Source organism: Cornus florida, unplaced genomic scaffold (genome assembly GCF_030987335.1).
Source record: "Cornus florida cultivar Cherokee Brave unplaced genomic scaffold, ASM3098733v1 CherokeeBrave_3.0.0_Hap2_Chr11, whole genome shotgun sequence".
NCBI classification, from domain to species: Eukaryota; Viridiplantae; Streptophyta; class Magnoliopsida; order Cornales; family Cornaceae; genus Cornus; species Cornus florida.
Window position 1 is genome coordinate 72,902,964 of NW_026775581.1, and position 22,136 is coordinate 72,925,099.

At 32.8% G+C, this 22,136-nt stretch overlaps 2 protein-coding genes across 2 annotated transcripts; both read right to left on the minus strand.

The window, feature by feature from the left end:
- Positions 1–2: 2 nt before the first annotated feature.
- On the minus strand, positions 3–7,159 carry LOC132286525 (basic leucine zipper 9). The gene is made up of 6 exons (XM_059788878.1): positions 6,773–7,159; positions 2,055–2,172; positions 1,614–1,776; positions 1,452–1,527; positions 825–950; positions 3–479 (listed from the first exon to the last, which is right to left on the minus strand). The coding sequence occupies exons 1-6, from the start codon at positions 7,019–7,021 to the stop codon at positions 174–176; spliced, it is 1,038 nt and encodes a 345-aa protein (XP_059644861.1). The 5' UTR covers positions 7,022–7,159; the 3' UTR covers positions 3–173.
- Positions 7,160–15,105: 7,946 nt separating this feature from the next.
- LOC132283246 (26S proteasome non-ATPase regulatory subunit 11 homolog) lies at positions 15,106–19,302 on the minus strand. The gene is made up of 2 exons (XM_059785171.1): positions 19,197–19,302; positions 15,106–16,594 (listed from the first exon to the last, which is right to left on the minus strand). The coding sequence occupies exon 2, from the start codon at positions 16,574–16,576 to the stop codon at positions 15,308–15,310; it is 1,269 nt and encodes a 422-aa protein (XP_059641154.1). The 5' UTR covers positions 16,577–16,594; positions 19,197–19,302; the 3' UTR covers positions 15,106–15,307.
- Between the last annotated feature and the right edge of the window lie 2,834 nt (positions 19,303–22,136).

A 22,136-nucleotide genomic window follows, 5' to 3' on the forward strand; every position in this document is an offset into this window, starting at 1 on the left:
GATCATAGCAATCAAACCAGTCAGTCAGTGTACATCACTAAAAACCATAGTCCGAGATACAAAAGAAACAAGAGTCTCATACAGAGCACTACTAACCCTTTAAGGAAGAAAGTAGAGAATGGAAAAACAGAGAGAGAGAGGGCTCTTGAACAAATAAAAGCACCCAACAGAGTTCAAACGTTGGTGTTACTTGGACACTGTAGGTACACACAGCTTACAGGATCGCTCATAATTCCGTTCTTGACATTGCTATTGAAGGCGTCGGCATTTTCAAGTCCAGGGGTTGAGTTTTGCCCAGGAACTGTTATTCCAGGGTACGAGGCATCATCCCCGCGTACATTGATGGTTGGTGGGACGTTACCCACCCTGCACATGTTATGAGTACCACAGGATTGGGGAATGCTTAAATGATTTTGCAGAAGATGACTAACACTGGCGGTTAACGATCCCCGAGCAACCAAATCTTCAGCTAACTTCACCTACAATAATCAGTAATAATCCTTAGAGAGGGATACATCTCTGTGTCCTCAATAAATTGGCTGTAAAGCACTGTAGAGTTAAGTTTTCAAAATGACAGCTTAGCAGAAAACAACTGTTCTAACAACTCTAAAAATTCGAACCATTTAAGCATTTATGGTAATATACTAATATGTAACAACTAATTCTTGTTTTGCTGAAAAAAGTACATATATTTGGTTTGTAAGGAACAATCAATAATTGTTGATATTTCTCTCTCTCTGAACAATTATAAGGGGAAAACAGAAAACAAACATGATACCTTGTGAATTGTTATCACAAAAAGGAGAAAAAAGAAAAAATGATACCTTGGCTCTCAGGGCTTCTACATCTGATTTAAGCACTCGATTATTTGTGCTAGCATCTTTAAATTGTTGAGTAGCATCTGTAAAACGTTTGAATAGATTTGCATTTTCTCCTCTCAGTTGTTCAACCTGAGAGAACCATAAAGCAAAATTTAGGGGAAAAAAAAAAAAAATGTGGACTTCTGACTTAAAAGAAAAAAATATACTAAACTTTCTGCATAAAGTTGGTGCTCGTCCATTAAATTGAAAGATAAATACCCAAATGCTTCAGTTTTAAAGAACTCGTTCCCTAGTTCCCAATCATGCTCTAAACTCTATGTAGTTGCAAGAGTATGGAGTAAAGAAGAAAAAAATATAGATATTTGATTTTTACCAAACGAAATATATGTTCTTGTACTATATCATAATTTCCCACTCTTTCCAACTGAGTCTTGCCAATCAAGTGGTAGCAAAAAGTTATCACCAAGCCACTGGCCCAGGTGGTATAACCTTTCTCCCAAAGGGAAAGTGAGGGATTCAAGCCTCAAGTGGGCGAAATTGTGCGGATGTTTGTGAGTTGTTTAGGAATTAAAAAGGGGGCATAAAGTTTCTTTTACTGTCAGCTTATTAAATGACATATTCTAGGCAAACCTGCAGCTCAAGATCTGCCAGATGTGCTTGCTTTCTTTTTCTTGAGCGTCGAGCAGATTCCCTGTTTGAAACCATCCTGAAACACCACCAACAAATGCTATGTTAGGCTGGCATGAAAGATCAAACTCATATCACTATACCAAATCTTATAGATCACTCTACCTTTTGATTCGTTTTAACTGGGTAGGATCACCGCTCTGTTCGCATTGACCAATTTCTGTCTCCATGTCATCATCATCTGATTCAGGTGAGGAACCACCACTGTTCGCTCCCATAGCTTGAAGATCTCTGCCTGTAGGTTTAGCGGTTGAAGTCGGACTGCCAACTGACAGGTTACAAATGCATGCAGAAGTTAATCCACAGGCAATTGAATAATAACTCGGGTTTACTTTTAAACAAAGAAAGCATTTTCATAGACCTATATACATTTATTCTTATTAAGAAAAATGTGAGATTTTATTTGTTTAGAACACATGATGGTTGAATACTGGTGAGGCGCTCCCATAGAAGCAATCATGCATACATGGATATTACCATGCATGCATAAACACATACATGCCCATACACTGAGATGTACATACATCCATCTGACCTAGGTCTTACCACATATTGATGACTGTGAATCAGTGGTCACTGAGATGCTGGAATGCTTAGTATAGACATTATGAGACCATGGAAGGTTATCTGTCAGTCCACAACTTGAGAAGCCATTCAGTAACTCCTGCTATTACAAACGTGTTTAGAAGTTATATTCTAAGCTACTAAGATTATTAGATAGCAAATCATATCAAGGAAAATGCATAAATCAAACAATGAAAACAGGGCTGAATACACTTATCAAAAAAAGAAAACAGGGCTGAATACATTCCTATTTATTGATATTTTATTATTTCTTTTTCTCCTGCCATCAGGGAAGGAAGATTGAAGAATCTTAGCAAACATCAAAAATAGTTGTTCCAAACCTACCTTCTTGGTTTATCACAATTCTAGTCACCTACTCTTAACTCATCTTCAATCTTTCCACAGAATTAAGCTCACATTTAGATTCTTGAATAAAATATGATAAATAGAAAAGATAGTCTTTCTTTTTCATTTTTTCCGAAAGGTTAGTACATTACACAGACATTGTCCCTTTTTGTCATTTCTTATTTTACATAATATTCTATGCCTTCAAGTTAATAAGGAAAGTTTAATTAAGTTTTCATACACATCTAAACCTAAAAATGCCTTAGGCTCATCAAGGCATAGCCACAGTGCCTTATTCTATGACAAGAAGGCTCCTCTTGTCAGGTTTATGCATCAAGCCTTCAGGCATATGTTTTGTGATAGATTAAAACTCAAGAAAAGCATGTATTTTTTTAAATAGTTCAAATATTTTTCCTTCTATTTCTAAAAATAACCATTAATTGACATACTTTAGATTATTTCATTCATGTGATAGATTTTACTATTTAATCGTATCAGATATTTTGTATTCGGGATTCATGTTCTCATTGTTGTCTACTTGAATTGCATGTGCCTAGTACTTGCTTACAATCGTTATAGTAACATATTATATGATTGTTTTTTTTTTTTAATAAGTGGAGCCCAATACATGTTTAAAATCTATATGATTGCTTCATTGTAACCTTTTGTTACCTTTTGTTATTGCACACTTGCATGGTACTTATTTAATAGTTGAGTGCATTTGCAGTCAGGTTTAAAGGATAAATCTACATTAATTTAATTAACCCCTTTCATTGATAAAATGATAAGTCAGAAATTTCCCTTTTTAGTTTTTATTTTTTATTTTTATTTTTTATTTTTTATATTGCAAATTTTGAAAAATTCAATTGCAAGCGTATTTTATATAAGTTTCTATCACATAAGTGTTACTTTGCCCAAGTTCATAAAGTGCTTTGTGCTTAAGCTTCAGGAGACTTCGGCACCGTAGCACACCTCGAACCTCTGACAACTATGGTTGACTCATTGAAGCAGGCGCATTTCTACTGTGCATAATCTTATAGTATGCATTGGAAAACAATATAAAGATTAGGTAACAAATTTGAAAGATTTACTGCTAATCAACTTAAAGAATTCATGCTCAAATCTTGAGAGAGAAAAAAGTGGTGGTCTTCACAAAAGAATGAAATATTAGTAGTATCATACATAAAGAATATGGACAATGAATCAGTTTTCAGATCCAATAGGATCTAAGTTAACTAGTGAATTTCCTATCACATTGGATTAACAAATGGTCAACATTGTGTACTGATCAGAATTGAACTTACTAAAGTATATATGGAAAGTCTTCAAGTGTATTTGGTATTTTAGGGTAAGTAAAACATTGTTTATATATAATCAATATACACTAAATAAAAACATAGGAAAAGTGACATATGGATTAGTGAAAAATTTATGACCCAAAGACACCAAGAAAAGATTATTTTCAATGGAAATTGAAGATACATTGCCTATAAGATTAGAGATAGCTAACGCAAGACCTGAATAGTCAATAAACAGCATATCTAATGTACATGAAGCCAAAGTAAAGAAGGTGAGATAAATCAATGACCATACATCAAGAACTAAAAAAATAAGTGATGAACAAATTCGTGTAGACATTTTGAAATCAAGATAAATGCTTCACCCAAAAAGGAACAAGGTTCTAGATGATTAGACAAGAAATAGTGGCCTTTAACTTAATGAAGGATGTGGCTGGAAATAGGTAAACTAGAAATTGGATTGTTGCCGTTGAACGAGTGTTGGTGTTTTAAGGCTTTTAGAGTTATTGGGTGTTGCAAAAAAGTAAAAGAAGTGTTTTTTTTCTTCTTTTTCTTCTTATTCTCTTTACTAAAAATATAATTGAACATGTGATCCTCCCAAGTGGACTTGCATAAGCCAATAAACACAAGAATTCCGAGTTTAAGGAGAGTACTGATGTTAGTTAAGAGAGTATAGATGAAAGGTAGTTGCTTTACAGATTTGCTGGTAAGGATTTTTATTAATTTATTATTTTTTAATGCTTATGAGAGAGAGGAAACTGAGCGGTCAAATAGAATGACCATACCTAGAGTCGTCCTGCCTATGAAGGATGTTGGGAGGGGAGGGCCTTTACACATATATTGGACATTATTTCGTATTGAGTGCTCCAAATAGAACTCGCATTCTCACACCTAGCTGAATGCTAAACATTATGTCCTAATTGTCAAAACTGATAGTTCCTCATGTCAGATGCACGCCAGCTTATTCCTTAAAATAGCAAAGAAGACATGGGACTCAACTCCCAATCTTATTGTGCATGCTTTTGAGTGGTGAAGTCCTATATTAGTGTAGTTGGTATAATATAAGTCATATAATTCTTCTAAAACGGTGCCGCTCTCAAGTGCTGTCGCTCTCTCTTCCTATCTGCACGCTCTTGCTCCAATTTCTACTCTGTATGACTGTTAAATTTTGTCCTGTTTGCGCTTCTGCTCTCACTCTTGTAAGTTCAATTCTGATCAGTACGCAATGTTAACCAGTCCGCTCTCACTCTTGTAAGTCCTATATTAGTGTAGTTGGTATAATATAAGTCACATAATTCTTCTAAAATGGTGTCGCTCTCAAGTGCTGTCGCTCTCTCTTCCTGTCTGCACGCTCTTGCTCCAATTTCTATTCTGTATGACTGTTAAATATTGTCCTTTTTGCGCTTTCGCCTATGTTACATGGACTCGGGTACGGGTGTCGGACACGGGTATGTATCCATGCATCGGATGTGTCAAATCTCCAAATAGAAGGACATGTAGACACGGTTAAATTGTTATTTTCATTCTATTAATTATTTTATTTTATTTTCTATAGTAAAGTAATGTTTTTATTTAATATAATATTCAATATAGACATTTAACTCATTTTAAAGTAATAATATATTGTAATTGAATGATTGGATATGCTTTTTAAGTACATGTCCAACCACGGACACATATCTCATACCCATGTCCGAGGAATATGTATCTGAGTACGCAATGTTAACCAGTCCGCTCTCACTCTTGTAAGTCCTATATTAGTGTAGTTGGTATAATATAAGTCACATAATTCTTCTAAAATGGTGTCGCTCTCAAGTGCTGTCGCTCTCTCTTCCTGTCTGCACGCTCTTGCTCCAATTTCTATTCTGTATGACTGTTAAATATTGTCCTTTTTGCGCTTTCGCCTATGTTACATGGACTCGGGTACAGGTGTCGGACACGGGTATGTATCCATGCATCGGATGTGTCAAATCTCCAAATAGAAGGACACGTAGACACGGTTAAATTTTCATTCTATTAATTATTTTATTTTATTTTCTATAGTAAAGTAATGTTTTTATTTAATATAATATTCAATATAGACATTTAACTCATTTTAAAGTAATAATATATTATAATTGAATGATTGGATATACTTTTTAAGTACATGTCCAACCACGTCGGACACATATCTCATACCCACGTCCGAGGAATATGTATCTGAGTACTTACTACTTTTGAAGAGTCCATATAACAGAGACTTCAGCTCCCACTCTTGCACCCCCTCCGACTTTATAAGGCTTAGGTATAATTTCTCGTTGAAGAAGTAAAAGTTTTGATCCCCATATAAAATAAAATAAAAACACTCACACCTAGTAAGAAAAATAATAAAACTAATAAAACTGATGTGAAAATATGCATATCATGCGCACACACAAACTAAATAAATAAATAAAAATAAATCAACCACCACCCAATTCCTCAAAACCATGTCAGAAGACCAATATTTCAAAAGTTCAATCAATTAAAGAACGGATCCAACAATATATGAAAATATATATACGTATATCTATAAAGTTCCAAAAGTATTAATAATATTATTTAAATTAAGTGTGACAAAATAGTGATGTCAAACTACAACACTAAAAAGTTTAGTGATCCCCCATGAACAATATGCTCCACCAGTCTGACTAATACCGACACGTCCTCATGACGTGGCTCTCTCACTTTTCACGTCAACAACCACCACCACGTGTTATCCCATCACAATCATATCTCCACATTATTACTATAATCATTTACACAAAGTCACGTGACCAGCTCATGACCCCATCCTCTTATTACGTGGCAAACAAACATTGGCCAACAATTTTGTTCCTCGTGTGGACCCCGCATATAGTTCAATTTGGTACTTCTGTTTCATTTTAATCGTTACTATCTGACTTCTAAATCGAATCAAACCGAGTCAAAAAAAAAAATTCATTATGACACTTATACAAGTACACACTACAAAGCGAGCATATACATATATTGATATATTGTATGTGTATATATATAGGGAGAGAAAAAGGCACTAACCCGATTTCTGAAAGGGAAGCTAAGATCGCCGGCGCAAACGTCCCCGTCGTCTTCGAGTGCAAAGACAGAGCCGGTACTGGCGAAAACCCTAGCTCTGGGAGTCCGAATTTGGCCAATTTTCTCATCTTTTTCGGCGATCTCGGGAGCAACCGTTTGATTGAGAAGCTCCTCCAGATCCAACTCTGATGCGCTTCTCTTCATGTCGCCACCGGGAAATATCTGGGCGTCCTCCGCAGGCCGTTGATTCATTTCGGCTGCCGACAATGATCTCTCTCTCTCTCTATATATATATATATATGTATGTATGTATATCTTCCTTAGTCTGTAAGACTAGAGAGTAGAGAGAGTGGTGTAGCGGTTGATTGATTATATTTATGTATAAATAGAAAGTAGAAGAAAATAAAGCTGGGCTTATATAAAGTCGGTTACTTTACCTGCTTATTGTTTTTAAATGACTGAAATGTCCTTCATGGAGACTTATATTTGCATGCTTAACTTTTTTATTTTTTATTTTTTATTTCACAAAAATAATATACCAATCAACCTCACTCGAACACTATTTATGGTCTAATTAGGAAATTTGAACACTCACACTTTTTATTCCATAAATGGTTTGTTATATTTAATTTTTATTCATTTATCTTATTATAATATTAATATTTTTTTAAAAAAAACATATCTTTAAAATTAGGTGAATCTATTGTTGAGGGATTAAGTAGAGAATGGTGGCAACATGAGAACAAGTTTGTCAACATCAAAGTCGAAATGGGATATTTCTTTACTTTATTTTTGTATGCTGTCGACTTCCACGCACTCAACCCATTTTTTTGGGCAAAGTTCAATTCCCTATCACAAAACTTTAGGTAATTGTCTATTAAACAGGTCATTATCATATGCAACGTGTGGAGAGTTAAAACTAAAAAAGTTACTCTTTAATCCTTATCAAGAATACATTGAATTGAATTGTTAGAAAATTTGACCTACTTTTATAATACTATCAGAACACCAAAATTGACAATTCAATAGAGTATTTTATAGAAATAAAATATGAACAAGTAAGGACCGCTACCAAGGTTTAGTCTTTCAAAGGAAGGTTTTGAGTTCGAGTCTCTGTGGAGGAGTGTGAGTTTACTTTATCATCCAAAAAACAAAAACACAAGTAAGTGCGGAGCCAGAATATACTTTACAAATTGTATACTTGTATGTATAAAAAAAATTCAGTTCGGGGTGTTTTAGTAAGAAATATAAACTTTAGGGGGCAACAAAGTAATATTTTATAAATAATATATCTATAATTCTATATGTATAAAAAAAAAAATTAATGGGCTAGCTTAGGCTATCCGTCTCCGAAAACAAGGAACATTATTTACAATGTGATGCGAATTTTTGTAAATATGTATATTATGTGTGTAATAGGTTTTCATAAATATTTTACAAATGTCATAGTATTTTTTTTGTATTTACGAGTTTTACTTTTAGTACATAAAGAAAGAAAGAAAGAAAGAGTGTGTTCCAACGATTTTGAAAGTTATTTTGTAAATTATTTGTTGCTCTCAGGGCGGACCCAAGAAAAAATATTTGGGGGGCTAAATTAGTTAATAAAAAATTAAATTTAAAAAATAAAAGAAAATACTTGTAATTTTTTTAGTTCATTTTTAACATTAAGAGCATGCCTATAGATGATATGAAAAGAAAATTAGTGCAAATTAAGAACATTTGATGTTTTCAAGTGTCAACGGTATTATTATTTTTTTCTTCTCTTTAATTCATAGCAAATAATATGTGTGTGTGACTGTTTGTGTATAAATAAAGTATGTTGCAATAAGGTTTATCATAATAATGGTTATTATTATTTACTATATTTTGAATTTATTAAAGCAAGAAGTTTAATCAAATTTGAAGGGTTATAAGTAATTTCATTCACAAACCATATCTATCCAAAAAAAAAAAAATTTCACAAACCACATACATTCAATAATTATAAGGTAAACCGTAAATAGAAATTTTTTTAGAATTTGGAAGAGGCAAGATTTAATTTTTATATAAAAAAACCACCATTAGTAACTATAATAATGGTTTTTTTTTTTTAAACTATATTTTGAATTTTTTTAAGCAAGATGTTTATTCGAATTTGAAGGGTTATAAGTAATTTGATTCACAATTCACATTCAATAAATAATCATGAGGTAAACCATAAATAGATTTTTTTTTAGAATTTGGGAGAGGCAAGCTTTAATTTTTATATAAAAATCACCATTAATAACTATAATTTAATAAATATTCATATTTTCTAAATAAGAAAATATAATAATATTTTTATTGTGGTTTTTTTTTTTTTTACTATTTGTATTCATATTTTCTAAATGAAAATATAATAATGTTTTTTATTGTGGCTTTTTTATTTTATATAGAAGTTTTTTCTTTTTCTTTTTTTATTTATTAGAGTCACAACAAGAATTTTGTATAATATTTGTTAAAATTAATTGTATTCAAATTCATAATTTATTATTTATTAATTCACTAAAACTAGAAAGAAAAAAAAAAAAAAAAGTTTAAATAAAAAGTAGTAATGAACTAAAAACATATCACAAATTCTAAAGGGTAAAAAAGATATAATCACAAATTCTAAAGGGTAAATTTTGATAGTTTTAGAACTAGATGGAAATATTTATCAAATATTTAACTTTTAACAATAACTTTTACTAAATAGCACTTTGGGGCAAATAGGCCCACGTCAACTGTGATATAGTGGGGCTATGTGCCCCCACCGTATGTGGTGGGCCCCACACCACACCCTGGTCCAGGTTTCTTTTTCTTTACTTTAAAAATAAGAAAGTTTCTTATTAATATTATTTCAAATAAGGAGTGAGAATGAGATTTTATTATTATTATTATTATTATTATTATTATTTCAGTTTCTCTAGTTTAATACTCACATCTTCGAGAATTGTTTGACGTGGACATGAAAATTTTAAAGGAAAGATAAAAGGAAAGATAAATTTATAAAGTTATTTTTACTATTAAACTCATCACTACTTTATTTATGAAATTTATTAAATATTTATGAAGGATGATGTAGTAATTTAAAACTTTTATAATAGGCTCAAATTTGGGCGGATGAAAATTTATTTGAGAATTTGTGATATTCTTTATTTCCTTATATAATCTCTACAGAACGAAGAAATTTCGTTCCTACCAACATAAAAAGGAATTGAATCTTAAACCTGATAATTCATAGGCACCAAGACCAAGTGATCGCACTTGTTAGGGTGAACACACCTATTCGGAGAGATGAGTACTCTACCAACTAGGTCACTATGCCCCAATCAATTTTTGTTTGAGAAGCCTTACTTTTTTGTAATTTTATTTTTGAGTAATGGTTCATGAACCAAGTCTCAAAGCCAGAATTTCAAGCCATTGTAAGTGCCATTATAAATAAATTGGTTTAGAACAATAATACGTACTCATATTTAGGACACAAATTCTTAGGCATGAAGCAAAAATGTTTAATATCACGTTTTTATTTGATTTTGGAAACACTAAGATGTTCTTAAAAACCAAGGATTTATTTATTTATTTTCTGTTCAAGTTACTGCGTAACAATTGTCGGAGTGACCCACACAAAACCTAGAATTGATTCACCAGGAAAACCAAAAATAAAGGGGGTGAAGGTTTCAATTTCCGAGCCTAAAATATTTTGTGTTATCTATTATTTGATTGTCATAAAATATTTACGAAAAATATATATATTAAAATTTTACAAAAATATTATTTATCATATTTCAGCAAGCATGGACTACCTAGACTTTTGCCAAACACCAAAAAAATAAAAATAAAAATAAAAATAAATAGTTCACATGAAAAATATTTTACACAAACGGATTAATTTTAATTCAATTTATCAATATAATTACTATGCCAATGTTAGCTTATACAATTACAATCTAGCAAATCAAACACAAATAAAGTAAAAGAAAAACAAGACCACCAAATTCAGAAATAAAGTAAAAGAAAAGAAATAGTAAAAAAAAAAAAAAAAATTACGTTTAAAACCTAAACGAGAAAATTCATGAAAATGTTTGTTTCAAACAAACCAATCCAAACTCATCCATACTCCAAATCTCAGCACAACATTCATAGCTGGTCCACACCCTATGCCTCTGGAATCATTAACCACTTCCCACCATCACACACACACACAATTACCTCTGGAATCATTAAACACTTCCTACCATCACACACACACACAATTACTCATTGGTCTCTTTTTCTTGGCAATGGTGTGCCGGATCTCTACAGAAGAGAGATGAAAATTGCTGCTAGGGTTCACACTGTCCGATTCAGTTTGATTTCGTTTAGAGAGAACTACAATCAAACGATCATAACGGTTCCAACAAAATTAAAACCAAACCGAATCACCAGAGTCGGCTAAACCAAACTAATCTAAACTACATAAATGGTACTAGTGCCATAGTTACTGGTCTACCCCATTGCAGTTTTGAATTTAAATCCAAAAATAGTTTGGTGATTTTCTAAAAAAAATAGCATTCAAAATCAATCTAAACATGTTTTAGAAGCATGAATTCAATATGCCTAAGCATGCAAAATGCAAAAATGTTATACTGTGAACTTTGGATATAGTGCGAGTACATGTTAACATCAATACCAACACTCAAAACTAAAGAGAAATTACAACATAAACGTTTTGTAAAAAAATGAAATCTGTCGACACACTACACACTAAGTTCTAACAATATGCCAATTTGGCAAAATCCCATGATAAGACCGTAGTCCTAATCATATATCAATCAACCTATTCAAAGCAGGAAACATGACACACGAATACATTTGCCAAACACAAAAGTAACTATTTTCTGTGTAGGTAAACCTGTGATTTACAACACTTAACGCCAAAGAAAAATAACATCATGACCGCTGAATGAAGGCGCAAAAAATTTTATGGACTAAAATTAAATTATTGTATGTCTCCCAAAATGCATGCTACTTAAAATTTAGAGATTTAACCCCTTTTCTCTCCCCCTAAAAACAACTAAATAGGAAGAGAACACATAGAATATAACACACGACAATATATCATTACACAAAAAGTTCTATTACATTTAAATGGTAAAATAACAAAACCAAAAAAAGAAAAAAAGAAACAAAAAAAGATAATAAGTTCTACAAAACTTGTGTTCGAATCCTAAACACTCTGACTAAGCAAAAACATAAAGAAAAACACCCACATCTTCTCAAGCTTGTTCACTAGTGCTAATTCCTTTACAACCACCACCACCACCACCATCCCTGTCATCATCATCACCCTCATTGTTCTCATAAACAAATCCAACTTCCTTTTTAATGCTTTCAACTCTGTCAATCAGCTCATGAAATGAATCAATAGTAGCCCTATCATTTGCTAAATCAAATTTGTACTTCAAACCCCTACTTTATTTAAAGACATCTTGCCAAATCATCAAGTGAAACTTGGGAAGGATGCCCTAATGGTTGTAGGGGATTTCACGTATTTGGTTGTCATCTATACTAAGCTCAAGCCCTTTTGGAATGGCAAGCGGAAATCCACTTGTTCAAGGTTTCAAAGGTATTGACCACCAACAGTTTGTCAATTTTTTGCTTCACAAAACCTCAATGCCCAATGATTGAAGCAAACCCGTGAACACCATATGGTAAAGCAATCTTGATCCTATTCGACTTTCCTGCCAATATCATATATTGTATAACTCACATCTCTTCAATAGCAAGCCCTTGTACTCATGAGGACCAATGTTGAAATCGACAATTTTGTTCAACATCATATAATATAGGATCTCTCAAGGTACTTCATCTTCAATTTATGAATCAATGACATGTCTCTCCCAGCTACAGTCCTAATAATCAAGGAGGGTCCCCTGTATTTCACCACCCAGCGGCCAGCATGACACTTTTGATCAATAGGAAGAGAAGGAAAATAGAAGATTATGATTCCAGAATCTAATTCAAGTTAGCACGACATTGGATCCACGTCAACTTGGTTGTGGCATTCTCATATAAATATGACCATCAACTTCCTCATGAACGTCAATGCAAGTCTAAAAGTGGCGTTCTTTCTTATTAACTCTATTCATGTTTGCATAGAAACTATTTTACGAAGGAGACATTAACCATACAATTTAAAGTGCAAATAGGTGTCCATCCATAGTTTCAAAACCATTCAACAAAATATAACTCCAAAAGCTCTTAAGATCCACAAACCTCTCCTCCTCGAAAACTGCTTCCTAGTTATCTTGCCTAAATTTCCACCAGCCATCAAGACTACCAACAATCAAGGTCAAAGATAAAGGAGCCAAGTTAGGTTTTAGATTTTAGAAGCAATATTTTGAAATCTAGGTTTTTGAAAGGTTCGAGAGTGAGAGAGTATTAAGACTAAACACGAGCATTAAGGTGACCTAGGGTCCTTTTTACAACACCCAAAAAAGTGCTCAAATGACCCCATACATGCCTTTGCTGACTAGTAATGGTAGTAAGTGAAATAGATCCTTGGGTTAGGACCGGTAATAAACTTCTATCGAGAGTAGTACCAGTACAAATTTAATTCGAACTGGTGCTATTTTTACATAAACCTGATTTTTGACCTTTTAAACCCCAATTCTGATAAACTCTCTTAAAACCCCTCAAAAACTAAAATACAAAATAAATAAATAAACACATGTTTTTGGTATTTTTCAACATTTTCAATTTTTTTTTTTAAAGAGACAAGTTGACAACACAAATTAAAACAGACATCTCACCATAATTTGAAGAATTTTTTAATAAACGTCATTCAATGGGTTTCAATAAGAGAGCAATGATATGGAGGGAATCTGAACTCTGAATCTAAACATAGAGGGGAAAAAGCGTCATTTGATGGGTTTCAATAAGAGCAATGATATGGAGGGAGTCTGAACTCCGAATCTAAACATAGAGGGAAGGATTTCCCCTCCAATAAGTAGGAGGCTATCCATCAACCCCGAGACTATTCAAAGACAAATCCATGGTTTGTAACACCAAAAATGCTTGGTTCAATTCAACTCACTATTTAAAGATAATAAATAATTCTCCATTAAACGAAAATAATAAATTCTCTATCTATATGATAAGATATCTTGCAATGATTCATAAACAATATAAAAAGGGGAAACTACGCTATTCCCGTCTATACAGAATTCGTAAACAATACAAGAACGCAGACAATTAAACTTTCAAAAAGAAATTAATATTTCATTTTTCTCCACAATTTGACTTTTGACTGAAAACATATTCAGAATATAAAAATCTAAAAAACTTTTAAACAATATATCTTTGAAAAGCAGTCCAAGATAAATCATGAGTTGATCTTTGGAATAGCTTCAAACACATGAATTTTTTTTTTTTTTTCTGTCTCTCAATCTAAATATTTTTTAATATTCATATACGTAAAATAAAATAACAAATACATTCCATTTCATTAAGACCCTTTATAATAGCTACTAGCGTTTCTGTTTATACCATAAAAATGTCATCTATAGCACTCTAACTCCAACCAGAACGATGTGCTAAAAATAAAAAAGTAAAAAGAAACAAACAAATAAGTAACAGAAAACTCCCCACTAGTCTTTTCTCTCCTTAGTTTTCTCTGTACATAGGTAGATATGCTTCCTTTTGACCTAAAATTGTGTGTGTGTGTGTTTTTTGTAATCTAATTCTTAGAAAAGAGGAAGCTTCTTAATTCCATTTGGATAAATGGATTTGAAAAAAAATTGACTTGGTTTACTATTTTAGTGAATGTAGCTTAAATTTATAAATTTTTTTCTTTTAAGCTTGCATTTCAAGAAGATGCATGTAAACTTTTGATAGCACTATATAAGATTTAGGTACAATAGGTTATTGAAATCCATGCCAAGAAGATTCCAACTGCACATGGTCAACATAAATTACTCCTATCCAAAAATCAAAACTCCCCAAGATCCCAAATAAATATCCCAATGTACAAAAGTCACGACAAAAAAATATCCTTAGATTTTGAAAAAAAATCAATATTAGCAAGGTAAATCCTTGTATTTAGGAGGGATTAGTTTTGAAATTTAAAAGGAAGACATCGATTAAATGCAAGTCCCGTAAAAATGTTAAAACCCCAAAAGGAACAATTAATTTGGGACAAGGTTGCATATTTTATCAAATTTTAAGATCCTCTACTCTACCATCGTACTTGTGTCTCTCAATTCAACTTAATAGCCGAACCTTCTGTAGATTTGTGATTGGAATCTCAAGGACCTTCACTTCAAATCCATCCATCAAAACGCTAAAGAATTTAGGACTATCATTTGAAATTAAAATTTTACTCATGATGGTGTCTGAATGCATTAAAAATCAACACAGCAAAATCTAAAAAAATTCAGTCATGAGTTGACTGGAAATATGATGCCCTAGAAAACCAGAGACAAATCAGAGAACACATAACAAGTCACCAGAAAAAACAACAATGTGGCAGTTGCAAACAAATGAGAGCAAAATAAAACCTCAAGCCATTATCTTGGCCGACCTGACATAGAGGCTGTCCACAACCTTGCCCATGTTCTGGATGGTCTCCAATGTTGCAGGGTAGATGGCATCTGGCTTTGGATCATCAAAAATGATAAGACACCCAACACCTTGATCCAGTGTTCCAGCAAACTTCTTGTCTAAAATCATCTGCGACAATTTCTTCTCCACATGCTCAACTGGAAGTTCAATCAGCTCCGCAATATGTGCTATCTCAACCCGTGAGAAAGGTTCAATCAAGCGGCACAAATTCTGCTCCAAAAGTGTGTCGTAAAGAGACGAGAGGTGCCTATGCACAATTGGGTCTTCTTCCAGCTGGCTCTTGAAATCCCGGAGGGCAGTCTCAAATAACTTCAAGGATCGCTTTGAATAAGCATCAGCAATAGCTTTCATGGCATCCATTTCTGGCCCAAGATATTGCAAGCCTGCTTTGGAAGAGATTATACCGGCCACATCATCAGCTTGGTTCACCATGATCTTACATAACAGCATGTACTTGAGACTAAAGACTGCCCTGGGATCTTCAAGTGCGTTGAAGGCTTCAAATGCTTCAAAGAAATAGCTGTAAGCAGTTGTATAATCCTTCTCTTCTGCATGGAGAATCCCACTCTGCAAATCTATGGTGCCTTGTTGAGCAGGAGGCACATATATAGCATTTGCAGCTGTCCTAGAAGCTGTGAGTGCAGCTTTTGCCTTGGGAAGGTTTCTCAAAGAGAAGTGTAGCTTGCTTTCCAGCAAATCTATATCCACAAGAAGCAACTTGTCATCTAATCTCCTCACCTCTTTGACTAACCCGGACAGTAGGGTCAGAGCTTCTGAATACTCCTTATTTTCCATGAGAAGTGCAGCAAGCCTTGCCTCAACTCGCTGCCTAAGGAATGTACGCTTTTCCGCACGGGTCCATTGCACCATTTCTTTGCAGAGCGAAATTTGGAGATCACATGTCCCGGGTATTTTAGCAACAGAGTCAATGATTCCCCTTACAATTTTCGCTGTTTTTGCTTTGGGAATCAAGGAAAAGAAGGGTCTCAACTGGGTCAGAAGACTGCAAAGATCCTCAGCCCTATTCTGTTCTCTGAGAAAATCAGAGAGCTTTGTGATGGCCTGCTCTTTGATGCGCAGAGCTTCAGAGGAAGATGATGGGTCATCAAGTACGCGGTAAAGAATAGAAATCGCCTCAGATGGGTTTTTAGCTTCCAAGGCCTCTGCAATTGATTCAGTTGTCGCTGGGAGATATGATGTAGACATGACTACTAAATATAAGTCCTGCAAAACAAGAATCACCAACATTTGATTTAAACAGAAATTTAATGAAGTGTTTCACCTAATATATGAGTTGATTGGACAAAATAGTGCCCTTTATACCTTGACTTAAAAATGATTAATTTAGCATATAACTGGGATGTCTACATTATTTCATTAATGTCCAAAACTAATCAAAAGTATCATGCGAAAGAAAAAGGAGCTAATAACACGGATGGAAATACATATTTTGATGATTTGTCTTTACAGAAAATGCAAATATAAATGTCAGCACAAAATCGACCAACGAATAGCCAAATGAATTACAATTGTAAATACCAGTTGTAATGGATGGCTGCTGACAACTTCTTGTTTGAAAGAAACTATACAATTTTGGGTACTGGACAACACCTACCCATATCCTAAGCAATCAGGGATGTCTAGCATCCAAGCCCTCCCTGTTCCCCAGCAACTTCAAGGCAACCAAAGGGGAACTTTCTGCAGTAACACCTGTCAAGTTCAGTCTATGAATCCACAGTGGGACGTTCTTAATCCAAAGTTGACTTTTTGGTCAAAGCCCAGACCAAAGGTGCCAAATAGCGTAGCAGTATTTTTTTTCTTTTTCTTTTTGGGTACTGGACAACACCTACCCAATTGATTCATGCAGAAAAATAGATATTTACATCACAATTTACACTCTCTAGAGGAGTTTCTGCCTCCCAGAAGAATATCCAAATTTCAATATTGCATTCCTATTCAACAATATTCAGTAATGAATTGTGCCCCCTCCAGTGGGCCTCTTTATTATAAATATTTACCTGTGATAAAACGAATATTTTACCCCAGCATTGATGATTGTTAACAACCATATACTCTAAAAGCTTAAGTTGTTGGAGAGGGTGTAACTTTAATATTTAAATCCTACAAAAATGACAACAAATTAGGAGACTCAAAATGGGTATTGCACAAGGAACATTTTTTAATAACCTATTGCTGGCCAACTGCGACATCTTTAGAGTTGGCAAAAATCCTATACTCTACAGAAGAAATAAAAATATTAAACTAACGCCAAGAGAGAGACAGCTAAAGAATGAGCACTCATTAGCATGGAATCGTTCAAACTTGAGAATTGGCAGGATTACCAAATTTATAATAAATAAATCAAGAAAGGGCAGTATTACCAAATTTACAATATATTCACCGCTAGATCACATTCTAAACTAACAATGCAGACGCATTTTGAGAAAAACCTTGAGCACCGAGAGGAAAGGAGAGGAGAGGAGAGTGCAAAGCGGACAATATCTACACACAACGGGGTGTGTCATGATAGATGTTATTAGAACCAATCCCGAGCCGGAAATGGAGTAGCGTGCACAAGCTCACGAGGGTCAAGCAGGCAAGGTCGCTGGGTCCCAGAGGGGGTGATTGTGACATCCCACATCGCCTGGGGAAGAGGTTGTTGGCAGTTATATTATATGTATGGACACCTAACTGTGTAGATGCATTTTGAGAGAAACTGTAAGCACCGGGAGGAGAGTGTGCAAAGCGGACAATATCTACACGGTGTGGGCGGGTATCAAACTAAAACATTCAGTCACCCGACTCAGCCAACACTATCAACAGATTGGTTTAACATGGTTAACAAATTCAAAAACTGACATTTGAACTGGGGCTTGAAATCCAAAACCATGTAGAGGCAAGATACCTATTTTTTATATGGCTTAATTTCTGGCAGGAAATATTTATGGTCAACGGGGTATATTTCTAAGTTGTAATCATCTAATGCTCTTATCTGTAACCCAAAAAAAAAATAAAAATTAAGAAGACCAAAATAGGGATAAGGCTACTCCAAATCTGTGGAAGATAGTTGAAAATCTGGAAAACACATATACTGACATAGGACGGGTAGGACAGATACAGGTTCATGGAAAACCTCAAAAAGTAGGACACGGGCACAGCCAGGACAAGACAATAACATTACAATACCAAAACAATAATTTGTTCATAGAAAAGGAACACAATTACATAGAACATAATGATTTCATTTCATCATTCAAGCATTGGCAAACTTAATAAATTGAAATAGTTCAAAATACACATCCATCATGTCCATCGTTCATTGATCATCAAATAACATTCTTAAGCTTTATGAGAGAGAAATCAACAAACATGTTATACAGGAATCAGGATGCAGCATATAACCAGCAATCAAGTAGAAAAAAACAAAAACAAAAACAAAAACAAAGAAGGAAAAGAGGTCATAGAAAAATATCAAATACGTCATATTCATATGTCTAGCAGAGGAAAGAGAACACATTTTACAGCAATTTTGAAGCATATTATATAGTATATAGTTTACGGGAAGGAAAAAAAAAAAAAGATTATAATCTCTCATACGTGTTAAAGCAACGAGTCTTGAGAAGAATGAGAAGATCTTAAACAGTGAGGGGAAAAGAAACAATTCAAAATTTCTCCAATACAGAAATTTTACGGCTACAGAAAAACCCTAAATTCAGGAGAAAATAAAACCCTAACCCTAGCTTAAGTAGAGATGAGAAAAGAAAGAGAAGATATGAAAAAAAAAACCCTAAAATTATAAATCAGAAGGCCGAAAATTTATGACTACCTGAGAAATAGCTTGCTTTTGTGAAGTTTATCTCTCTTCCTCTTCGCTCTCTCTCTCTGGTCTGCTGTTCAGATCAGCTTTTACTATAGAATGAAGGCCGATGCTAACAAGGCTTTACTTCAACTAATCAACTTCGTAAAATTACACAGTAGCCCCTTTTAGAAAATAATTAAAACCTGACCCGAATTTCCCAAGTATCCATATATTATATACCGTATATATTCCAACCTGTATATGGACTATTATTATACACGTATAATAAATAATAAATGTACGTACATATAATTGAAAAAAAAAATAATTGTTTTATTTAAAAATTTCCTACTTTATGAATAATACTCGATGTTTTTAGTTAAATCGCATGATACACAAATTAGTTAAATCGCATGATACACAAATTAAACGTTTTATGTGTTATACATTACAAAAAAAAAAATACTCACTTACATAAAAAAAAATTAAAAAAATTACACTGCCTTTAATCATTTTATTAAAAAAATAAAAAATCAAATTGTGTGCAATTATAGTAATATATCTGGTAAATAGCCTAACAAATTTTTTTCAAAAATTAATAGTTTTATATCTCGTGAGTCATAACTAGTAGAGTATTATGTAATATTGCATACCTATGTTTTTGCTAATTGTTAGGAGAATTAATTGATTATATGTATGTCTCCATCTATTTTTTATTATATCATAATAATAATATGGTATTTTTTTGGTTAAATAGCATGATACACATATCTACGTATGACGTAATAATTTTTAAATCTTACTTTTTGTTTATGGTCTTCGATCTATGAGTAAATGAAAAATATATAAATAAATGAAAGGCTGCGCTTTATATATTAATTAGGCAAAATGCATAAAATCCCTTTAATTATATATTTATCAAAAAAATTACCAGAACTATCATTTAAGCAAAAAATCGCAAAAATCATACAAATCATCCATACCATTAATTAGCCGTTAAAAATAAAAAATAAAAAATATTGAATTTGTTCATAATTGATTGACTATTTTAATCGTTTCAAAATTGTAAGGAATGTGGGTTCTCATAATTTCTTGTTAAAAAATAAATAAATAAACTTACAAGGATATAAATGACATTTTGATGGCCACTATTGGCCAGTCACCGTGTATTGACTTAATTGTAATATTATGATAGTTTATTAGGAGATTAGATGCTCCAGTAAGGGGGTTATATGCAGATTTTAGATAGTTGAGGGGGCTTTTCTACATTTTGCCTTTTTAAATTCCTTTTCTTCCCTAACAAGTCATGGCTGCTAACCACTCAAGAAGTCACGAGTCATGACTGAAAATCACCGCAAGGAATCTTCTTCTAGTTTTAGGCCACTTTACTTTAGAAGATACCATCTCCGGCCATATTTAACCGGATTTGGATCATCTCCGGCCAAACATTTCTTCTGAACTTTGCAGACTTCAATTTAATGGGATTTGGATTCTTCACAGCCAAATATCTCGTGAATAAAGCCTACTACTTACAAAATCAGTTGTAACATAATTTTCAACTTGGACTTTAATGAGACGAAGACTTTGACAAAGTCTAAACCACTTGATTAAGTGCGAAACTCAAAAGAGAAATTTAGTTGTAGGATACTTGTCCCTTATGAAAAAGGACAGTCTAAGAAAAAATTTCCTATAATATAAAAAAATATAAATAAAAAACTGAAAAATAATTGTATTATTAGATTTTGTAGTTGAACTAAATTGACAAACTATTGGTTAGAACTCGGTTTTCAGATAACAATTGCATGTTAAATTTTTCCCAAATTCCTTTTCAAATGTTATGTAGCAATCATAAACCTGACTTATATATATATATACACATTTGTTCCAAATTAAGGATTCTAGTTAGGGAATTAACGACGGTCAATAAGGTCACATGGTTGTGTAAGAAATACATATACCTCTACTAGAGCGATGTACTCGTATTGGATACTTATATTTCTCTTATTCTCACGGATACGTATTTGATACTTCGACTGCGTATCTGATAGTTCTCATATTTCATAACACATTTTTAATAAGTTTTGAACATTAAAATATAATTTTTCAAAAAAAAAAAATAACATAGTATAACTAATGAGAAAAGTTCAAATTTTATTAAGTGAGGATTAGAGAATGTTATTTTATATGTTATAAAACAAACTCCTATATTAGATTAATGATTGCATTTAGCTATTCATAAAATTTTTAAAAATTGACCAAAAAAATATATTTTTATACATATAAAATATAATTTATTATCTTTCTGTTGTCAGATTCTGTCATGCCCATGTCCTAATTTTTTTTTTTTCACATATCGTCGTACCCGTATCACATCGTTTTCATATCCGTATGTGTGCTTCTTAACAAATGTGGTCTATAAATTCCCCTAGTCATGAATTTTTTGTTTTTTAATTCGTATATTTTGACCTGCACGTAGTAGCAACTTTTAATTCCATAATCCGATAAATGTAGATTTTTATTAATATTTAGTTGCTTTTTAAAAAAATTTAAAGGTGGCTTAATAAATTAATGACATTATATATTGAATTTTTGGTCGTCTGCAGTAAAAAATTTCAATTTGTGCTTTCACTTTATTTATAGCCCCGAATGCAGTTAATATGAAATAAATGAAAATAACAACTGATTTTAAAAATAATAATAATAAAATCTAATACATAAAATCTCATATCAAAGAGAAACAAAATCCATGTAGCGAACTAAAGTTTCTCATACATGACAATCAACTTTTATATTATCTAAGTGATAAAATTTATAGAATAATTTAAAAAAAGAAAAAAATGAAAAACTTACTGACTATTTTAAGTTCTTGAAAATTTGGATTCACAAAACTCATAGAGGTTCTTAGATGATATGATTTCGGGGTTATTATCTTGAGATCTCAGGTTCTAATCCTGATTTAAGTTATAT

Coding starts and splice junctions, on each gene's coding strand:
- LOC132286525 (XM_059788878.1), bottom strand. CDS start 7,021: ATGAATCAACGGCCTGCGGAGGACGCCCAGATATTTCCCGGTGGCGAC. Junction 951..1,451: donor TGGCAGATCTTGAGCTGCAG/GTTTGCCTAGAA, acceptor TGGTTCTCTCAG/GTTGAACAACTGAGAGGAGA. Junction 480..824: donor TAGAAGCCCTGAGAGCCAAG/GTATCATTTTTT, acceptor TGATTATTGTAG/GTGAAGTTAGCTGAAGATTT.
- LOC132283246 (XM_059785171.1), bottom strand. CDS start 16,576: ATGTCTACATCATATCTCCCAGCGACAACTGAATCAATTGCAGAGGCC.